At 44.2% G+C, this 20,597-nt stretch overlaps 1 protein-coding gene across 4 annotated transcripts in view; it reads right to left on the minus strand.

Moving 5' to 3' along the window:
- PTPRT (protein tyrosine phosphatase receptor type T) overlaps window positions 1-20,597 on the minus strand; it is a 1,034,103-nt gene that overhangs the window by 16,586 nt on the left and 996,920 nt on the right. For all 4 annotated transcript variants that reach the window (XM_075901353.2, XM_075901347.2, XM_075901351.2 and 1 more), the window contains 3 exons: window positions 19,914-20,063; window positions 15,964-16,137; window positions 7,766-7,897 (listed from right to left, as the gene is read on the minus strand). In XM_075901353.2, coding sequence (XP_075757468.2) covers window positions 7,766-7,897; window positions 15,964-16,137; window positions 19,914-20,063 — 456 coding nt within the window. The remainder of the gene's footprint in view (window positions 1-7,765; window positions 7,898-15,963; window positions 16,138-19,913; window positions 20,064-20,597) is intronic.

Consider the following 20,597-nt stretch of genomic DNA (forward strand, 5'->3'; position numbering starts at 1 on the left):
TCCTGTCATGCACAGGGAACCTTTGTATTTGTTGCTGTTGTTTGTAAGAGGCAAAGGCAAGCTAGGATTTAGATATGCCATTTCTCATTTGAAGGCTGATGCTCTTCCATCTTCATACTTTCAAATGGGCTCTGGGTTCTTCTCCAGAAGCATTTGTTCTAGTGGCCAGCCAGATTTGGGGTGAACAAATGGTTTAGGAAGCAAAACTCAGGACCCAAAAAGTTCTCCTTTTCCCTACAGTACAAAGTGGGTTTTCATAAAGCAAGGTCTCAGAAGTCAATACATTCCCAATTGTACAATTTTTGCATTTGAGTTCTCAGATCAGCCATTTACATCCCCATTATGTCTGATAACCTATTCGTACACATCAATATGGGGTTTGTGTGCCACTGCACAAGCAGAGGTAGACATACAAATACATCAACAAAACTATGGACAGAATTACAGCTCTCTCTTTTTGAAAAACATGCCTGTATAGTGTGATTAAATATATAATGATATATAAATGATAAATTATATGCAACTTGAAAACTGCCATTGGTCCCTTGGTCTAGTAGTGTCTTTTTTGGCACTTGTCCATGACTTAGTTTAGCAGACATCAGACTTCAGAACAGAATTATTTTCACTTTATAATTAATCACAAATCTCCTTCTCCACTTCTTTTCCTTAAAGTGTAACAAGGAAAAGCAAAGTAACATATGGCATTGTTGGTGAAAGGTGGCAGTAAAAATACTGGTGCTCTGATACAGGGGGAATTTAATTTGTCTAGACTCTCAGGCTACGTCTAGACTGGCATGATTTTCCACAAATGCTTTTAACGGAAAAGTTTTCCGTTAAAAGCATTTGCGGAAAAGAGCGTCTATATTTTTCTTCCGCAAAAAGCACTTTTTGCGGAAAAGCGTCCGTGCCAATCTAGACGCACTTTTCCGCAAAAATGCCCCCATAGCCATTTTCGCAATCGGGGCTTTTTTGCGCAAAACATATCTGAGCTGTCTACACTGGCCTTTTTGCGCAAAAGCTTTGCACAAAAGGGACTTTTGCCCGAATGGAAACAGCATAGTATTTCCGCAAGAAGCACTGATTTCAGACAGTAGGAAGTCAGTGTTCTTGCGGAAATTCAAGTGGCCAGTGTAGACAGCCGGCAAGTTTTTCCGCAAAAGCAGCTGCTTTTGTGGAAAAACTTGCCAGTCTAGACACAGCCTTTGAGAAATGCAGAGAGGAAGGGGCAAGAAAGGAGGACCCATGTTTCGAATGGAGGAGAAGATAGGACGATCAACTGGTTACCTGAAGTGTTTGTACACTAATGCGAGAAGCCTGGGCACCAAACAGGAAGAACTGGAGGCCCTGGCCCAGACCAAGAAATATGATTTAATTGGGATAACAGAGACTTGGTGGGATGACTCGCATGACTGGAGTGCTGTCATGGAAGGGTATAGACTGTTCAGGAACAACAGGCAGGGGAGAAAAGGAGGAGGAGTTGCACTATATGTAAGAGAGCACTATGATTGCTCTGAACTCCAGTATAAAGAGGGAGAAAAACCTGTTGAGAGTCTATGGATTAAGTTTAAAGGAGCAAACAACAGCAGTGATGTTGTGGTTGGTGTTTGCTACAGGCCGAATCAGGTGGATGAGGTAGATGAGGCTTTCTTCGGACAACTGAGCGAAGCTTCCAGATCGCAGGCCCTGGTTCTTATGGGGGACTTTAATCACCCTGACATCTGTTGGGAAACCTATACGGCAGTACACAGGCAATCCAGGAAGTTTTTGGAGAATGTTGGGGATAACTTCTTGACACAGGTGCTGAAGGATCCAACCAGGGGCCATGTGCAGCTTGACCTTCTGCTCACAAACAGGGAGGAACTAAGAGGGGAAGTGGAGGTGGGTGACAACCTGGGAAGCAGTGATCATGAGATGGTAGATTTCAGGATCCTGACCAAAGGAAGAAAAGAGAGTAGTAAAATACACACCTTGGACTTCAAAAAAGCAGATTTTGACTCCCTCAGAGATCTGATGGGCAGAATCCCCTGGGATGTTAACATGAAGGGGAAAGGAGTCCAGGACAGCTGGCAGTATTTTCAAGAAGCCTTATTGAAGGCACAGAAAGAAACCATCCCGACGCGTAGCAAGAGAGGCAAACATGGTAGGAGACCGGATTGGCTTACAGGGAAATCCTTGGTGAACTTAAGCACAAAAAGGAAGCTTACAAAGAGTGGAAACTTGGACAAATGACCAGGGAGGAGTTTAAAGGTATAGCTCGAGAATGCCAGGGGGTTATCAGGAAGGCGAAAGCGCAAATGGAATTGCGACTGGCTAAGGATGTGAAGGATAACAAGAAAGGTTTCTACAGGCATGTTAACAAGAAGAAGGTGATCAGAGAGGGTGTGTGGCCCCTAAAGGATGAAGGAGGTAACCTAGTGACAGATGATGTGGGGAAAGCTGAAGTACTCAATGCTTTCTTTGCCTCTGTATTCACGGACAAGGTTGGCTCCTGGACTTCTGCACCAAGTGACGCAAGATGGGATGAAGATGGACAGCCCGTGGTGGGTTGGAACTATTTAGAAAAGCTAAATGTACATAAATCCATGGGTCCGGACTTAGTGCATCCGAGGGTACTGAGGGAGTTGGTAAATGTCATTGTGGAGCCTTTGGCTATTATCTTTGAAAAGTCATGGAGATCGGGAGAAATCCCGGATGACTGGAAAAAGGCAAATGTAGTGCCCATCTTCAAAAAAGGGAAGAAGGATGATCCAGGGAACTATAGGCCAGTCAGTCTTACCTCGGTTCCTGGAAAAATCATGGAAGGGATCCTTAAGGAATCCATATTGAGGCACTTGGATGAGAGGAAAGTGATTAGGAATAGTCAGCATGGATTCACAAAGGGCAAGTCATGCCTGACCAATCTGATTAGCTTCTATGATGAGGTAACTGGCTCGGTGGACATGGGGAAGTCAGTGGATGTTATATACCTTGACTTTAGCAAGGCTTTTGATACGGTTTCCCACAATATTCTTGCCAGCAAGTTAAGGGATTGTGGATTGGATAAATGGACGGTAAGATGGATAGAAAGATGGCTAGAAGGCCGGGCCCAGCGGGTAGTGATCAGTGGCTCGATGTCAGGATGGCGGTCGGTTTCTAGCAGAGTGCCCCAAGGTTCGGTTCTAGGACCAGTTTTGTTCAATATCTTTATTAATGATCTGGATGAGGGGATGGATTGTACCCTCAGCAAGTTTGCGGATGACACTAAGCTGCGGGGAGAGGTAGATACGCTTAAGGGCAGAGATAGGGTAGAATGACTTAGAGAAATTGGAGGATTGGGCCACAAGAAATATGATGAGGTTCAACAAGGACAAGTGTGGAGTCCTGCACTTGGGACAGAAGAATCCCAAGCATAGTTACAAGCTGGGGACCAACCGGTTAAGTAGTAGTTCTGCAGAAACGGACCTGGGGGTTACAGTGGATGAGAAGCTAGATATGAGTCAACAGTGTGCCCTTGTAGCCAAGAAGGCTAATGGCATATCAGGTTGCATTAAGAGGAGCATTGCCAGCAGATCCAGAGATGTCATCATTCCCCTTTATTCGGCTTTAGTGAGGCCGCATCTGGAGTATTGTGTCCAGTTCTGGGCCCCCCACTACAAAAAGGTTGTGGACGCATTGGAGAGGGTCCAGCGGAGGGCAACCAAAATGATTAGGGGGCTGGAGCATGATTAGGGGGCTGGACTTATGAGGAGAGGCTGAGGGACTTGGGTCTGTTTAGTCTGCAGAAGCGAAGAGTGAGGGAGGATTTGATAGCAGCCTTCAACTTCCTGAAGGGAGGTTCCAAAGAGGATGGAGAGAGGCTGTTCTCAGTAGTGACAGATGGCAGAACAAGGAGCAATGGTCTCAAGTTGTGGTGGGAGAGGTCCAGGTTGGATATTAGGAAAAACTATTTCACTAGGAGGGTGGTGAAGCACTGGAATGGGTTACCTAGGGAAGGAGTGGAGTCTCCATCCCTAGAGGTGTTTAAGTCTCGGCTTGACAAAGCCCTGGCCGGGTTGATTTAGTTGGAATTGGTCCTGCCTAGAGCAGGGGGCTGGATTTGATGACCTTCTGAGGTCTCTTCCAGTTCTATGATTCTATGCATCTACCACCTTCTGTGACAGCTTCCCAATGACACGAGAGCTGCTACTGTACAGGACCCCAGGACGACCTGCAGGGGGAACACATTGCCTGCCTATCTGCCATGTAGTGGTCTCTAGACTGGAAGGACCGGGGAAGTTGGACACCGACCTGGAGGAGTGCCATGCTGACAGGAACTGCTCTGCACCATCTGACAGGAGCTGTCTCAGGAGACTGGAATATGTGCATGGCATTCACCGTTGCTGCCGACCAACTGGTTGCTGCCATTGAGCAGTCCAACAGCCACACTCCTGCCCCCGTTCCCCTGTCTTCTCCCCCTAAGCCACGCCATGACTGTTGAGGGCCCCACACAAAGGGCAGTGGGACCACCTGAGGCAGGCGTCAGTCCCAACTCCATCCCTGAGCTTCTCCTCCCCCTCCCCGATTCTTTCCCCAGTCCCTCCCCAGTTATATTTACCCCAAATAAAAAACAGTTTATTCTTTCAAAACAAAAAGTCTGGTTTATTGTATCTGCAGGTGAGGGGGGAAGGAGGACAGAGGAAGGGAGAAATAGGGGAGGAAAGGCACAGACGGGCAATGCAGAAGCCCCTTGTAGGGAGGTCCAGGAGAGAGTGTCACAGGTGTTCTTGTCAAAAGCGTTCCCTCAGGGCCTACCAGATGCACAGAGCCCCCTGATGGGTCTGCTGTTGAATTGTTCCTTGGTGGGGTCCAGGTGTCCTGTATAGGGCTTCATTAGCCAGGGGAGCAAAGTGTAGGCTGAGTCCTCCATGATGTAGTTGGGGAAAAATGCGCTGGCGAGCATCCTCTGGAACAGGCTGGAGTTCCTGAAGATGCAGGCTTCGTGCACATTGCCTGACCACCCAATGTTAACGTCGGTGACGAAGCCTCGGTGGTCCACAAAGGCCTGCAGCACCACTGAAAAGTACCCCTTGTGGTTGATGTAATCAGAGGCCCAGTGGTTGGGGGCCCAGATGAGGATGTGTGTGCCATCAAGGGGCCCCTCTACAGTTGGGGAAGCTAATGGTGGCAAAGCCAGCAACAATGGGGTCCATGTTTCCCAGTATGACAATCCTGCACAGCAGGATGGCATTAATGGCCCTCACCACCTGTGAGAGGATTCAGAGAATCACTGCTTTGCCAGAGCCCTCGGGAGTCCCCCGAGCCAATCCCTTTCCCACAGCAGGAGCAACCTCAACTTACTCCATCCCCAGCAGCGCTTTGCAAAGTCAGGACTGAAAAACCTCCAGGGAGGGAGAGTCCACCCCTCTCTTTCCTAGGGAACCCCATTCCTGTGGTTAATCACCAGCCTGGGAAAATAGCATGAGAGCACCAAACCTGCATGAGCACGGCCCCAATGGGCGATCCCCCACCCGAACTGGTTCCCACAGATCGGTAGCTATCCAGTGTGGTGAGCTTTCAAACAGTGATGGTGACATGCTTCTGGAGGGGGATGGCAGGTCACGTGGGTGTTCCATTGCCTGGGGGCAGGGGTGAGCCATTCGCAGAGCTCTAGAAAGGTGTCCTTCTGCATGCGGAAGCTCTGGAGCCACTGCCGGTCATCCCGCCACTCCATGACGATCTGGTCCCACCAGTTGGTACTGGTGTCCTGTCACCAGAAATGACGGTGCACAGTGTGCAGAGGAGGGTAGGAGGGCTTATGCTGCGTGAGCAACTCATGGAGAGAGGTGAGGTGCCCCACAGGGAACTGTGGTTCCTGTTCCTGCAGTGCCACGTGGGCAGTCTGCAGTAACTGCACCAGGACATGCAGCAGCAGGTCTAAGAGCCAGCAAGTGCTTTGCAGCAGATGTGCTGTCATGTCCACAAGGGCAAGCAGAGCAGGTAGTGAGATGAGCTCAAGGATGCAGGCAAAGGCGAAGAGTTTGAGACACAGCTATAGAGGGGGGATGAGCCTCAGATAGCCTCAGACAGCAGCTCCAGGAAGTGATTGCTGTCCTGATGCCCTGCCCAGAGTGCTTCCAGAGGGCTTTAAGTGCAATTCAGGCTCCAATCATTGTAGATGCGGTATTTTTATACAGATCTGCGCTATTTCAGTGGGCATTTGTAGTGTGTTCACACTACTTTGAAATAGCTATTTCAGGAGTTTTTATCCCAAAATAGCTTATTTCGAAATAAGCACGTCCTGTAGACATACCTAAATGTAAAATATCAAGGAACAGATTTTGTATATCCAGAGACTGTGCAGGACTATGTCTTTCCAGTTTTCTGGGCAACCAACACAATTAAATGCTACTTTGGATTCATACCCAGGACACAAAAGCATGTTTGATGAATCAGATAAAAGATAACTAATAGGGAACCAGGGAACCTAGCAAAATAGTCTCGAAGCCTTGGAAAACTGTTCACAGAAACAGCTTGATCTTTAGAAAGGCTGAACAGGAGACACCTTAATACAGAAGGGGAGCAGAAGAGAATCAGATTCCACATCATTCATTCCACTTGGCAAATCCCCCTGATGCGAATGTGATTGGGTTTTCCATTAGACTAATAAAGGGCATCATAACTGTTGCCTTCAAGGGGGAAATATTTTGAAGAGAATGAGGAGCAGATGAATTAAGTTATAAAGTGCCAATGCCTTAGGGGACCTTCTGCTCTTTAACAAGAACTACAGTGGGTAAAGTAGCAATATCATACAGCACATTTCCTGCACAATATGTGACCGCCCACTCCTTTCTTATGCGACCCACCATGACACTGACTGACTGCAAACACCAGTGCAGTTGGAAGCATAACCAGGCTTCATCTTTCAAGCCCTAATACTCAAAAGCTTCTCATCCACTGTAATCCCCAGTTCCTTTTCTGCAGAACTTCTGCTTAGCCAATCGGTCCCCAACCTATAGCAGTGCTCGAGATTTTTCCATCTAAAGTGCAGGACTCTGCACTTGTCCTCATTGAACTTCATCAGATTTCTTTTGGCCCAATCCTCCAGTTTGTCCAGTTCACGCTGAACCCTACCTCTACCCTCTAGGGTGTCTCTCTCTACTCCTAGCTTAGTGTCATCTGTAAACTTGCTGAGGGTGCAATCCATCCCGAACAAAACCGGCTCCAGAGCTGACTCTTGGAGTATTTCACTCGATATTAACCAACCTATGAAGAACAATGGGGAAAGGCTTTTCTGAACCACAAAGTTAAGTTTGAGTTTTGGGACCAAGGGGTAGAAATACCCTAAAAGTGTGGCAGGACACAAGCCAAACCATGGCCCTGCTCTTGTGCCACTCCCTGAGGCCCTGATTCCACCGTTCCTTCTCCCTAAACACACCCTGTCTTTCCCCTGAGGCCTGCTCCCATGCCACCTCTTCCCCCAAACACTCTGCTCTTGCATGCTCCTCTTCCCCTCCACTGCTTAGGCTCTGACACATCCGATGCTTCTCCCAATATTCATCCTTATGGCCGGTATAAAGTGCCCTCCCACTTTAAAAAAGTGTGTGTGAAGGAGCCTGGCCTTTCTGGCACTCTTGGTTTTAAGCGAACATTTACTCTGGATTATACTTACATTTGTTCAACCATTCCTATCGAGTTTTCCTTCTGCTCACAACTTTTCTGTCTATCTTGAATAGCAGCTGGAGATACCCGAAGCTCCTTTGATCTGTGAATAAGGGCTATTAGACAGAGCTTAATTATTTCTACCTACCTGTGCAGCATCCATTTCATTCAACATCACTATGGAGGAGCAGTTGTAATCAAACACGAGCCTCCAGAAATCTGGTACAGTGTTGGGTAAAGGGTGCTGGGTAACAATAAAGGCAGCAGGTTGCTTGTGGCTCTAAGAAAAGAATACAATTAGTTAAAAAATCCACTTTTATTCAGATGATTATTAAACCCAGGAGTTGAAGGCTATACAATCTGAGCCATTTAACTAGATTATACAAATCACACATTCTCTTCCTTGTTATCACTGTGCAATGAATGAAGGTCTCATAATAGGACCCTTTTGCTCCCAATGAACACATTTCATTAGAGAAGTGTCACAAGAAAAGAAATTATCCAAATAAATTATTTATATTTCAGGAGTCTGCAAACAATAACAATATTAATTAAAATGAAGAAAGAAAATTGCTGGTAACAGAATTTTTCTTTTTTTTTTAAATCTTGTTGCAGTAGATGCTAGAGACCAGTCTGTGTGCTATCCCTCATGCTGATTGTGTTTCGCAGGAGAAGAGAACTAAAGAGTTGAACCATTCAGCTTTGAGAGCAGCCTCTTAGGGCTGGAACGGGGAGGCAGTGTTCAGAGTTCTGGCCCCTGGAGCGCTCTTCCCGATTCTACTCTGACATCTGTACAAGTCATAAGAACATAAGAATGGCCATATTGGGTCAGACCAAAGGTCCATCTAGCCCAGTATCCTGTGAGGCGAGGGACACCATTCCGTACCCATCCTGGCTAATAGCCATTAATGGACTTAACCTCCATGAATTTATCCAGTTCTCTTTTAAACCCTGTTAATGTCCTAGCCTTCACAACCTCCTCAGGCAAGGAGTTCCACAGGTTGACTGTGCGCTGTGTGAAGAACTTCCTTTTATTTATTTTAAACCTGCTGCCCATTAATTTAGTGGCCTCTTGTTCTTATATTATGGGAACAAGTAAATAAGGGTATGTCTACACTACCCCGCTAGTTCGAACTAGCGGGGTAATGTATGCATACCGAACTTGCTAATGAAGCCCGGGAAATTCAAATCCCGGGCTTCATTAGCAAGTTCGGTATGCATACATTACCCCGCTAGTTCGAACTAGCGGGGTAGTGTAGACATACCCTAACTTTTCCTTAGTCACTTAGGCTGTGTCTACACTGCACCCCTTTTCCGGAAAAGGGATGCAGATTAGACACTTTGGAATAGCAAAATCCATGGGGGATTTAAATATCCCCCGCGGTATTTGCATTAACATGGCTGCTGCTTTTTTCCGGCTTGGGGATAAGCCGGAGAAAAGCGCCAGTCTAGACGTGATTCTCCGGAAAATAAAGCCTTTTCCAGAGGATTTCTTATTCCTACTTGAAAGTGCTGTGAGTGTAGGCACTCAGGGCACTCCAAGCCAGGAATGCTTTGCTGTCCCTCATCGAGTTAGACAAATGAGCGGGGAACCCCTGAGAACTGTCTGTCTGGGGTGGGGGTTGGGTCACTTTAAGCACAGCCCTTGGCTAGCCTGAGACAGCAGCTCCACACTCTCAGTCCTAACCTGATGCCCTGTCCGCACTGCTTCTGGCCAGCCTTAACCTCGGTTCAGGGTCCACTCAACGTGGACATGCTAGTTCGAATTAGCAAAATGCTAATTCAAACTAGTTTTTAGGTCTAGATGCACTAATTCGAATTAGCTTAGTTCGAATTAACTAATTTGAATTAAGTTAGTTCAAATTAGTGCTGTAGTGTAGACATACCCATAGGGCTCATCTACACTGGCCCCTTTTCCGGAAGGGGCATGTTAATTTCACCTATCGTAGTAGGGAAATCCACGGGGGATTTAAATATCCCCCGCGGCATTTAAATAAAAATGTCCGCCGCTTTTTTCTGGCTTTTAAAAAAGCCGGAAAAGAGCGTCTACACTGGCCCCGATCCTCCGGAAAAAGCGCCCTTTTCCGGAGGCTCTTATTCCTACTTCAAAGTAAGATGGATAGAAAGCTGGCTAGACTGTTGGGCCCAATGGGTAGTGGCTCAATGTCAGGTTGGTGGTGGGTTTCTAGCAGAGTGCCTCAAGGATCAGTTCTAGGACTGGTTTTGTTCAACATCTTTATTAATGACTTGAATGAGGAGATGGATTGCATTCTCAACAAGTTTGCAAATATTACTAAGCTAGGGGGAGAGGTAGATATGCTGGAGGGTAGGAATAGGGTTCAGAGTGACCTAGAGAGATTAAAGGATTGAGCTAAAAGAAATCTGATGAGGTTCAAGAAGGACAAGTGTAGAGTCCTGCACTTGGGATGGAAGAATCCCAAACATTGTTACAGGCTGGGGACCGACTGGCTAAGTAGCAGTTCAGCAGAAAAGGCCCTGGGGATTACAGTGGATAAGAAGCTGGATATGAGTCAACAGTGTTCTCTTGTAGCCAAGAAGGCTAATGGCATATTAGGTTGCATTAGGAGGAGCATTGCCAGAAGATCTAGAGAAGTGATTATTCCCCTTTATTCGTCTCTGGTGAGGCCACATCTGGAGTAGTGTGTCCAGTTCTGGTCCCCCCACTACAGAAAGGATGTGAACACATTGGAGAGAGTCCAGTGGAGGGCAACCAAAATGATTTGGGGGCTGGAGCATATAATCTATGAGGAGAGCCTGGGGAGTTTTGGGTTTGTTTAGTCTGCAGAATAGAAGAGTGAGGGGGGATTTGATAGCAGCCTTCAACTTCCTGAAGGGAGGTTTAAATATACCTTGCCACTATAGGCGCTGGTTACAAAACTTTCCCCAGAATTACAATACACAGATTTTAGGGGGAAGGTCACTACCACCATCAAGTGATTTTTATCCCTAAAATTGGGGGTGAACACTTCAACCCACCCCCAAAAAAGAGCTTGTAAAAAGAAAAGAAAGAGAGAGAGAGCGTGAGCGAGAGAGAGAAACAAGCTGCAGTCTCTACTAGCTGACCTCTCAGTCTTGGGCATGGAGACACACACAGATAGGCAGACCACCTGTACTTTCCAGGACATGAGAATCAAATAATAAAGTGATTTTTATTACAAAACAAAAGATATTCCTGATAAAGCATACTTGGTTGCTACATGTTACAGAGCAATTAAGGAAAACAAATGAAAAACACAGAGAAAATCTCTGGGAATAATGCTTAGATGGTAAATGGGGAGAGGAGGTATAGATTCACACAGAGCAGTTCAAACCAAATGGCAAAATAAAGAAAAATACCCTGATCATGACTAGATTCACTTTATTTACAGTACTCACAATCTTCTCTTTGTTCAGTCCACTTCCATGCCTCAAATTCCTTGGAGGCATGGTAGTCCTCCTCCTCCTCCTCAACAACCATGGGCTCAATGCCCATTGGTGTCCGATGCCTCCCTCACTATTTCCTTCCATCTTTCCCTGTCCAGTGCGGAGTGGCTTAGTTTCTGTAGACTAGCTCCACACCGATCTACTATATCATCTACCCATTCTCTGTGGAGACTGCCTCTCCTATTCCATTATGCCAAATACCAGGGTCTTACATTTTCACTCGTTGTTCATTCTACAGACATGCCCGAATAGCTGTAACTTCCACTGTATAACCTTCTGCAGTAGGTTCTCTTTCAGCTGTATCTTCTTATATAATTCCTTATTGGTGACCTGCATCCATCCTATTCTCAGGATCTTTCTATAAATGACTCCTCTTGAACGCCAATATCCTTCTCTTTGAATCTTTCATTATCACCCATGTCTCACATACATACAAAATGCTGCTAAATACATACATTTTCAAGACGCTCAGCTTCGTTCCTAGGCTAATCACTTTTCTTTTCCAGATCTTATCCATCACCTTCAAACTCACTCTTGCTTTCGCTATTCTAGTTGCTATTTCCTTCTTATAGTCTAGATTATATGTCATGTTGCTCCCCAAATACGTGAACTTCTCTACGTTCTCTAGTTTGATCCCATCTACATTGATCTTCCTTCCTATTTCCTTATCTCCAAATACCATTGTCTTCATTTTATCAATATTGATAATCAGTCCATACTGCTTCCCTTCCTCATTTAGCATCTGCACTGTTCTCGCCACTTTCTCTACATCTTCCTCGATGATAACTCTATCATCCGCGACCCTCAAGTTATTAATTCCCATTCCATGCACCAATATCCCTTCTACTTCTTCCTTGAACTTGTCCATCGCTATCTCTAGGTGTGTGATGAAGATGCTCAGCAATATCGGATCTCTTTGTCTTGTACCTCTACTTGTTCCCAACTCTCCACATGTTCTCACCACTGCCTCCGCATTATCGTTGATATCCTTCAACAACTATATCAGTCTGCTATCCACTCTGTATGACTCCAACACTGCCCAAGTCACTTCTGATCTATACTGTCAAATGCCTTCTGAAAATTGATGAAGCAATAGTAGATATTCTTGTTCTTTTGCCGAGCTTTCTCCACTATCAATTTTAGTGCCAATATCTGCTGTATGGTACTTCTGTCTTTCCTGAATCCCGCTTGCTCATCCGCTAGATGTTCTTCTATCTCAATCTCTCTGTCAGTATTATCATCAGCATCTTGCCTAGGTGACTTGTCAAGGCAATCATTCTGTAGTTCTGGAATGCCAACGTGTTTCATTCTGTGTGTCTCAAGTCCAGGTTTAACTCTCCCACACAAAGAAAGCAGGAAAGGTACCGTATATAATTCAAATTCTAGCACTCTGTTTTGATTGGTTCTCCCAGCTGCCTAGCCAGCCTAGCCAACACCTCTGCTAGCTACCTACTTTGTCACTGGGTGCTGGTTAGCACACCTCCTATCCAGTACACCATTATTCCAATTCTTTGATTATTCTTCTCTCCCATTTGGAGGAAAGTTGCTTTGAACTGGTGATAATGCACTGAGCACATGGGAACTCGGGAGGAAATATAACAATGGAGGCACTTGCAACGAACACATGTGGGAACTGACTGATGAGAGAAGTAAAAAAGAGAAGTATCACGTGAGATCACATGACCTGTGGACCCTGCCTCAGAGCAAGGCAGGCAGTCTGTCAAGCTTCACAATCACTGCAAAGCTCGAGGGATTCACATAAAGCAGGGGTGTCCAAACTTTTTTCAAAGAGGGCCAGATTTGATGAAGTGAACATGCATGAGGGCCGACCATTTTGCCTGACATTCTTTGAACCATTAAAATTAAATGCAAATTAACTATTTTATGCAAAGGTTATTGCAAACGGCATACTTTTCATTTTGTCACATGGATGACAAATCTAAACAGGTGTTAAATCACTCTGCCTTTCATATCTGAAGGCCAGATGAAAAAAAAAATCCAGGAAGCTGAAATATATGTCAGGAACATTGTAAAGTACATTAAATATTATTGGTAATAAAGGTTGTCTGTCAACTTTTAAGTTCAAAAAATATGAACAGGAACATAACACCAAGTATACATGTTGTGTCCAAATATATTTATAACTGATTTAGACCAACTGACATTAACTGAGATTTTACAATGTATTCATCTCAATACATATGGATTCGTTGGGGGCCATAAAAGATAGATATTGCCAAGTTACCTGGGGGGGCCGTATTAAACCGGAACACGGGCCGCAATTGGCCCGCGGGCCGGACTTTGGACATGCCTGACATAGGAAGATGGAATGGATTGGCTATTCTGAGTGTGATGCTAGCACACCAGATGCCAGCTTTTTCTGAACAGTAGCAAATTCATTGCTGGACAGCCATCTATTTCACCTGTCTGATGGTATGGTTAATATAGGGATTAGACTGTGTTTAGACTTTATGAAAAGCTGATAAATTGCTGAATGTACTTATCTCACCGATAATCTCTTTATCCCATGCTATAAGATTTAAGTTTTTGCCTCACAACTATAAACAATGTGTACACTGAAACTGTCAGCCTATCAGGAGAGACCATCTCCTGCTCATTAAGAGGGCTATTAAAACTAAATGGGCCATTATAGGACATCACAATGCAAAGACTATGTAGGTGGCATCATCCCTTCATACCCACAAAGATGCCACCTGCAAAAGGGTGACATCAGGGTGAATTTTGGGATAAAGAAATTAAAGGGGAAGAAGGAAATTTAAAACTGGTGAACAAGAACTTTTTTTTATTTTATGTGGCTGTTTGGACTATGATAGAACAACTTCAGACAGTGCGAAACTAGGATCTATGATGTGTTCATCACTCTGAACAATAAGCTAGTTGCAAAAAAGGAATCCGACTCCAAGGGTTCATTTTCCCCAGGAAAAGCATTAGGAATTCTGGGGCTATGTCTACACTACACGTTTTTGCTGCAGAAAATACACTAATAAGGGACTCATTAGGATGAGTTGCGATGTTATTAGCATATTTTCTGCCAATTCTTTTTGTGCAAGGAGTTTTTGTGCAAAAAGAAGCGGTGTAGCCACTTCCATTTTGCACAAAACTCCCCTTTTGTGCAAGATCCTTATGCCGCTCCAGGAGGGGAACTTGTGCATAATGGGGTTTTTGCGCAAAAAGCAGAGTAGCCACTTCCATTTTGCTCAAAAACCCCTTGCGCAAAAAGAAACAGCAGAAAATATGCTAATGATATTGCAACTCATGCTGTTGAGTCCCTCATTAGCATAGTTTTTGCTGCAAAAACTCGCCGTGTAGAAAAAGCCTGGATGTTTCAGGCTGTGTATTTCCCAAGACCACTGACTTGTTCTCTTTGTAAAATGGTAAATAAAGAAGGGCAAAAACATCAGATGAATGGATTAACTTCAATGGCAGATGAAGCCATTTGTTGATATGAAACAATGAATTAGCATAAAAGGTGCTATAGACATGCAAGATGATGTTATGTTTTAGGTGTTGGTTTAGGCGGGAGTCCAGACAACTGGAAACTAGAGAAAAACCCATTGTGGTTTTGCAGATTTGCCAAAGTACAAAACAAAACACAATCTCTTATAATAATTAAAGACAGCAAATATGCAAGGAAAATGTCACACATTGTGGGAAAAATAGTGAAATTCTGCCAGGAACTAATTATCTAATTAACTCTTGGAAAGACAGGAGCAACATTATACAAAGCAAAAAAAAAACCTCCCTTCCCCCAACTAACTCCCTATGTTGTTTGGAAGAAATGATAACTCATCACCTTATGTCAGATTTACAAATACTCTGATAGCAATATCCTTTCCAGAGACCTCTGCCCAAAGGCCTCTGGGTAACTTAGCAAATGGGAAACATCACCATCATTTAGAATAAAAAACTGGCCTGTCCAACTAATTTCTACTGTGAAAACAAACGTTGTGCATGTGTGTGTGTGTGAGAGAGAAACAGACCAGATTTCATTTCAACACAACACATGCTTAGGCTCTGAAATGTTGTGTACATCTGACACCCTTCTCAACATTCTGAAATCTGTAGGCTCCGATCAAAGGGCTGTTGGACTCCTGTTTCATTGCAACCTTCCTTCCCTTCCCATCTATCTATCTCTTCATGATAGACTTTTCTTCCATGCACCCAGTTTTTTCTTCCATGAACCCAGACTTTTCTTCCATGCACCTATGGTCATCAAAGATCTCTGCCAATAAAGGAAAGATAGCAACCCAGTCTTACAAACTATTAAAGGATATAAAATATTTTCAGAACATCACTGATGCTCTTTTGCACATGTATGAACACGCACAGGCCCCTGATTCCTCTGGGTCCCAGAGGTGCTCGGCTTCCTTGTCCAGCCATCTCCTTTCCCCACATCTGCTCCCATTCCCTACCTCTTTCCATCCCAGTGCCACTCCACTCCTTCTCCCAAGCCTCCATCTCTGCCCTGACTCTTTTTACCCTCACTTTACCTCTTCCCACTCATTTCTGATACCTCCCTGGAGCATGCCCCATCCGTGCACCTTCTCCTCCCAGCACCTCCTGCACGCTGCATTGCAGTGAGTGGGAGGTACTGGGAAGAAGGGTCAGGATTTGATCAGTGAGGCTGACAGTGAATGGGAGACACTGGGAGGGAAGAGGAAGTTGACCGTTGGATGGTGCTAAACACACACTAATTGATTTTCCTATGTGAACATGGCACAGCTCTAGTTGCAAGATGGCAGCAAAAGGAGCCCCAAAAAACAAGCATGTCTTGTGTTTCACTGATTTCTCACAAGCATGGAAATAAGCTGAGGCCTAACAAACCTCACACAAATTGAGACTGGTGCCACATTGCTAACAGTGTCTCTAGGTTGTGCTTACATCCATGAGTGCAGCATTGATGTAGTTGCTCGATTCACCATCCACAGAGATAAGGAAAGGGAGGCACCGGTCCAAGGGCAGCACATCCATGCAGCGGTTCTTGTCATGGTTTCTTGGCAAGAGGCCGATGCTGCAGTCTTCTGGCCGAACATGTGGCGTCACAATGTTGAGAGTCTGTAATTGGAGGAGAGGTGCAAGCAAAGCTTCTTAGAGTTTATTTCCAAAACAGTTATCCTTAAATATCAAATGCAGATACTCAGCACACTGTGTAGCCTTTACTTTCTATTTTGAAAGAATCCACAAAGCTGAGATCCAGATGTAAAACTGCTATGGAGCTCTTTTGATGCAAAACTTCAGACTGAACCAATACAGAGCTAGGTTGGGATCATCTACTAAAGCTTGAACCTAAAGCCAAATTTCCCCAGTCTTGGGATGTATTTGAAATCAGGATATTAGTTTGGATCTACCTCTGACTTTGCAATTTCCAAACTCTTAGGTGACCACCATCTAGAACTGGGGACTTATTGTTTTTTAATTAATCAGTCTATTCTAAAACCTCTTCCACTGAACATCAACTTCAGATTTGGCCCCTCAAAAGTTTAGCCCTGATATGGGTATTTTCCTAACATCCTCTGCAGTGGAGACAGATGCAAAGAATTCTCTGCAATGGTCTCGTCTTCCTTGAGTACCCTTTTAATGCTTTTGGCCTCTATTGGCTCTGCTGCACAGTTGGCAAGCTTCCTGCTTTTGATCATCATCTTCCCAATTTGACTACAACTACTCAAGAGACAGATCTTGGGGTCACTGTGGATTGTTCTTTGAAAACATCCACTCAATGTGCATCAACAGTCAAAAAAATAAATAAATAGAATGTTAGGAATCATTTAAAAAGGGATAGAGAATAAGACAAATATCATATTGCCGCTACATAAAACTATGGTACACCCACATCTTGAATACTGCATACAGATGTGGTCGCCTCATCTCAGAAAAAGATATATTGGCATTGGAAAAGATTCAGAAAAGGGCAACAAAAATGATCAGGGATTTGGAACGGGTCCCATATGCAGAGAGATTAAAAAGACTGGGACTTTTCAGCTTAGAAAAGAGGAGACTAAGGGGGGATATGATAGAGGTCTATAACATCATGACTGGTATGGAAAAAGTGAATTAGGAAAAGTTATTTACTTATTCCCACAATATAAGAGCTGGAGGGCGGGGGGTGTCACCAAATGAAATTAATAGGTAGCATGTTTAAAACAAACAAAAGGAAATTTTTCTTCATACAGCGCTCAGTCAACCTGTGGAACACCTTGCCAGAGAATGTGGTGAAGACTAGAACTTTGTCAGGGTTCAAAAAAGTACTAGATTAATTCATGGAGGATAAGTCCATCAATGGCTATTAGCCAGGATAGGTAGGAATAGTGTCCCTAGCCCCTGTTTGTCAGAGGCTGGAAATGGGTGGCAGGAGAGAGATCACATGATGATTACCAGTTCTGTTCACTCCCTCTGGGGCACCTGGCATTGGCCACTGTTGGCAGACAGGCTACTGGGCTAGATAGACCTTTGGTCTGACCCAGTATGGCCATTCTTATGTTCTTATGCTCTTATGATGTGCATGAGATTGCCAAATTTCATGGGATTGTTTCTCCATTCTAGTTGGATGGCTGAAATTGCGTACAAAGGAGAATCACAAGCAAGAAGTAGTGCACTTTCTGGTGCAAAGCCATTTTTGCTAAAATGGAATACCTAGTGACTGCTCAGCAACTCAATGAATAAAGACCCCACAAATAATAGTGGAATGAACACATGGCTCTTACTCCCTTCAATATTTGTAAATCACATTTTCATTTTCAGCCAACTCTGGTTTGTGAGAAAGGTAAATCTTTGAGAAACTTTTTTTTTTGAGGGAAAAGAAGGAAGGATTTTAGCTTTCATTAATTCAGAAATTTTCCTTACTAGCCATTAACAGCAAAGTGTAGAGCTCTCTACCTGCAGAAAATCTCCTCTGCAATGTAGTGTTTCCACCAGCTCCAACCTATGCTAATAGTGCTCTGCTCTTTTAAGTGATGACTACTAAGGTACAAGATTGGAATTGGGTGGTTTGCTGCCTTCCCAGGTCTCAAACTTCTATACACAAAGGCTACATCTACATTGGCCCCTATTCCGTAATAGGGATGCTAATGTAGCACTTTGTAATAGGCAAATCCACGGGGGATTTAAATACCCCCCGCGGGATTTGCATTTTCATGGCTGCCGCTTTTTTCCGGCTTGTAGATAAGCCGGAGAAAAGCGCCAGTCTGGACGCGATCCTCCGGAAAATAAGCTCTTTTCCAGAGGATCTCTTATTCCTACTTGAAAGTTCTTTGAAAGTAGGAATAAGAGATCCTCCGGAAAAGAGCTTATTTTCCGAAGGATCGCGTCCAGACTGGCGCTTTTCTCTGGCTTATCTACAAGCCAGAAAAAAGGCGGCAGCCATGAAAATGCAAATCCCGCGGGGGGGGGGGGTATTTAAATCCCCCGCGGATTTGCCTATTCCAAAGTGCTACATTAGCATCCCTATTACAGAATAGGGGCCAATATAGACACAGCCAAAGTGAAATTGTATCCTTTCTACCAAGATTTCGTATAAGGAGACTCTTTGGAATCATGATGACTGCCAATGCCATTAATGCATCTGCTTTTTACTAGTTGCTTCACCACCCTTCTAGTGAAATAGTTTTTCCTAATATCCAAGCTAGACCTCTCCCACTGTCACTTGAAACCATTGCTCCTTGTTCTGCCATCTGTCACTACTGTGACCAGCCTTTCTCCAGCCTCTTTGGAACCTCCCTTCAGAAAGCTGAAGGCTGCTATCAAATCCCCCCTCACGCTTCTCTTCTGCAAACTAAATAAACCCCAAACCCTCAGTCTCTCCTCATAGGTCATGCTCTCCAGCCCCTTCATCATTTTGGTCACCCTCTGCTGCAAATTGTGCCACCTCATGCCTTTCTCCAGATCATTTTAAAATAGGTTGAACAGGATTGGTCCCAATATGGACCCTTGGGGGACACTACTAGTTACCACTCTACATTCTGAAAACTTACCATTTATTCCTACCCGTTGTTTCCTGTCTTTTAACTAGTTATCAATCCATGAGAGGACCTTCCTTCTTCCCATGACAGCTTACTTTACTTAAGAGCCTTTCTTGAGGGACCTTGTCAAAAGCTTCTGGAAAGTACACTATATCTACTGAACCCCCTTCAAAGAACTCTAGTAGATTAATAAGGCACGATTGCCCTTTTCAGAAACCATGTTGACTTTTCCCCCAACAAATTATGTTCATCCATGTGTCTGACAATGACACACAGAGGTCATCATGACTAATGAACAGCACAGAGACAAAGTGAATAGTTAATAAATGACCCACAGGCTGACATTTTTTTTCATATAAATTGTGATGTGAAATTAAGAACAAAAATATTTGTTGAAATTAGCATTGCATCATGAATGGAGTAAAGTATAGTAAGGACTGAACCTCTCTAGTCCCGCACCCTTAGCACCTGACGGGTGTTGAACTAGAGAATTTTCTGAACCGCAGGAAGTCAGTATTGTTTAGCCAATTACCAACACTTTTACTACTTACTGGGCTCTAAGGAGACATACAGCGTAAATCAGAGCTAAATGACAGTACATGATACGGAGAGTCGTAACTGGTGGCTGCAAGCAAACTTTATGGGTCTGTGGAAAACTTGACCACATCCATGGCAAGTGCACATTTGGCTAACTAAAATCATGCTGGACCATGGATTAGGGAGTGCTGGACTAGAGAGGTTCAACTTAGATTAACAATAAATATTATACCTGGTTAACTGGCAATCATGAAATAAGGTAAAAAAACAATTGATAAACAGATATCCAAAATGCCAGCTGCTATTTGTGCAGACATGCAAAGGAACATATGCTCTTACCTGAAATTCATCTTTTATCTGGCTGGAATTTGTCTGAGGATCCAGTCTGCTGATGTTGTAATATATGGATCTGAATTCACAAACTGGAATTGCTGTGTTGCCACAGAGACATGCCTCTAGAATAGCATCATGGACAAAGATGTACTGCTCCTGCAGAGAATAGGGACAAGAAGCTGCAAAATCAACCCCATTCTAACTAAATATCACAAAACTTCATCGCAAACAATTACTGGGGAGTTGAAAATGCTGGTTCTGTTTGAATCGTACTCTCTACAGAATCTTAATTGAGTGTGTGCGTGCATGCACATGGACACATGTGTGTGGTGGAGATTACAATCTGAAGAGATCTCTTCAGTTAATGAGTGCATGGCTACTGCTGATGAGAAGCTGGTCTTGGCTCTGTGTACTTTGTGCCAAGGTGGCCTGGTTAGTATTGTACTTTTTACACACAAAAAAATGTAAAAAGAAAACTTGGATCTTATAGTTGGAACCAGTTCTCTGCTCCTTTGGGGGTGAGAACATCCCTTAATTTAATTACAGTAACCTGCAACATAAGTAGATGGCACTAATCCAGAAACATTCCTAGTGGGCAACAAAAATCAGAGATTCATACACGCTCCCTCTGCCATAGATTTGTAGGCTGTGTCTAGACTGGCCAGTTTTTCCGGAAAATTAGCCACTTTT

The sequence above is a fragment of the Pelodiscus sinensis genome, chromosome 17 (assembly GCF_052426305.1).
Source record: "Pelodiscus sinensis isolate ZL-2025 chromosome 17, ASM5242630v1, whole genome shotgun sequence".
Classification (NCBI taxonomy): Eukaryota; Metazoa; Chordata; order Testudines; family Trionychidae; genus Pelodiscus; species Pelodiscus sinensis.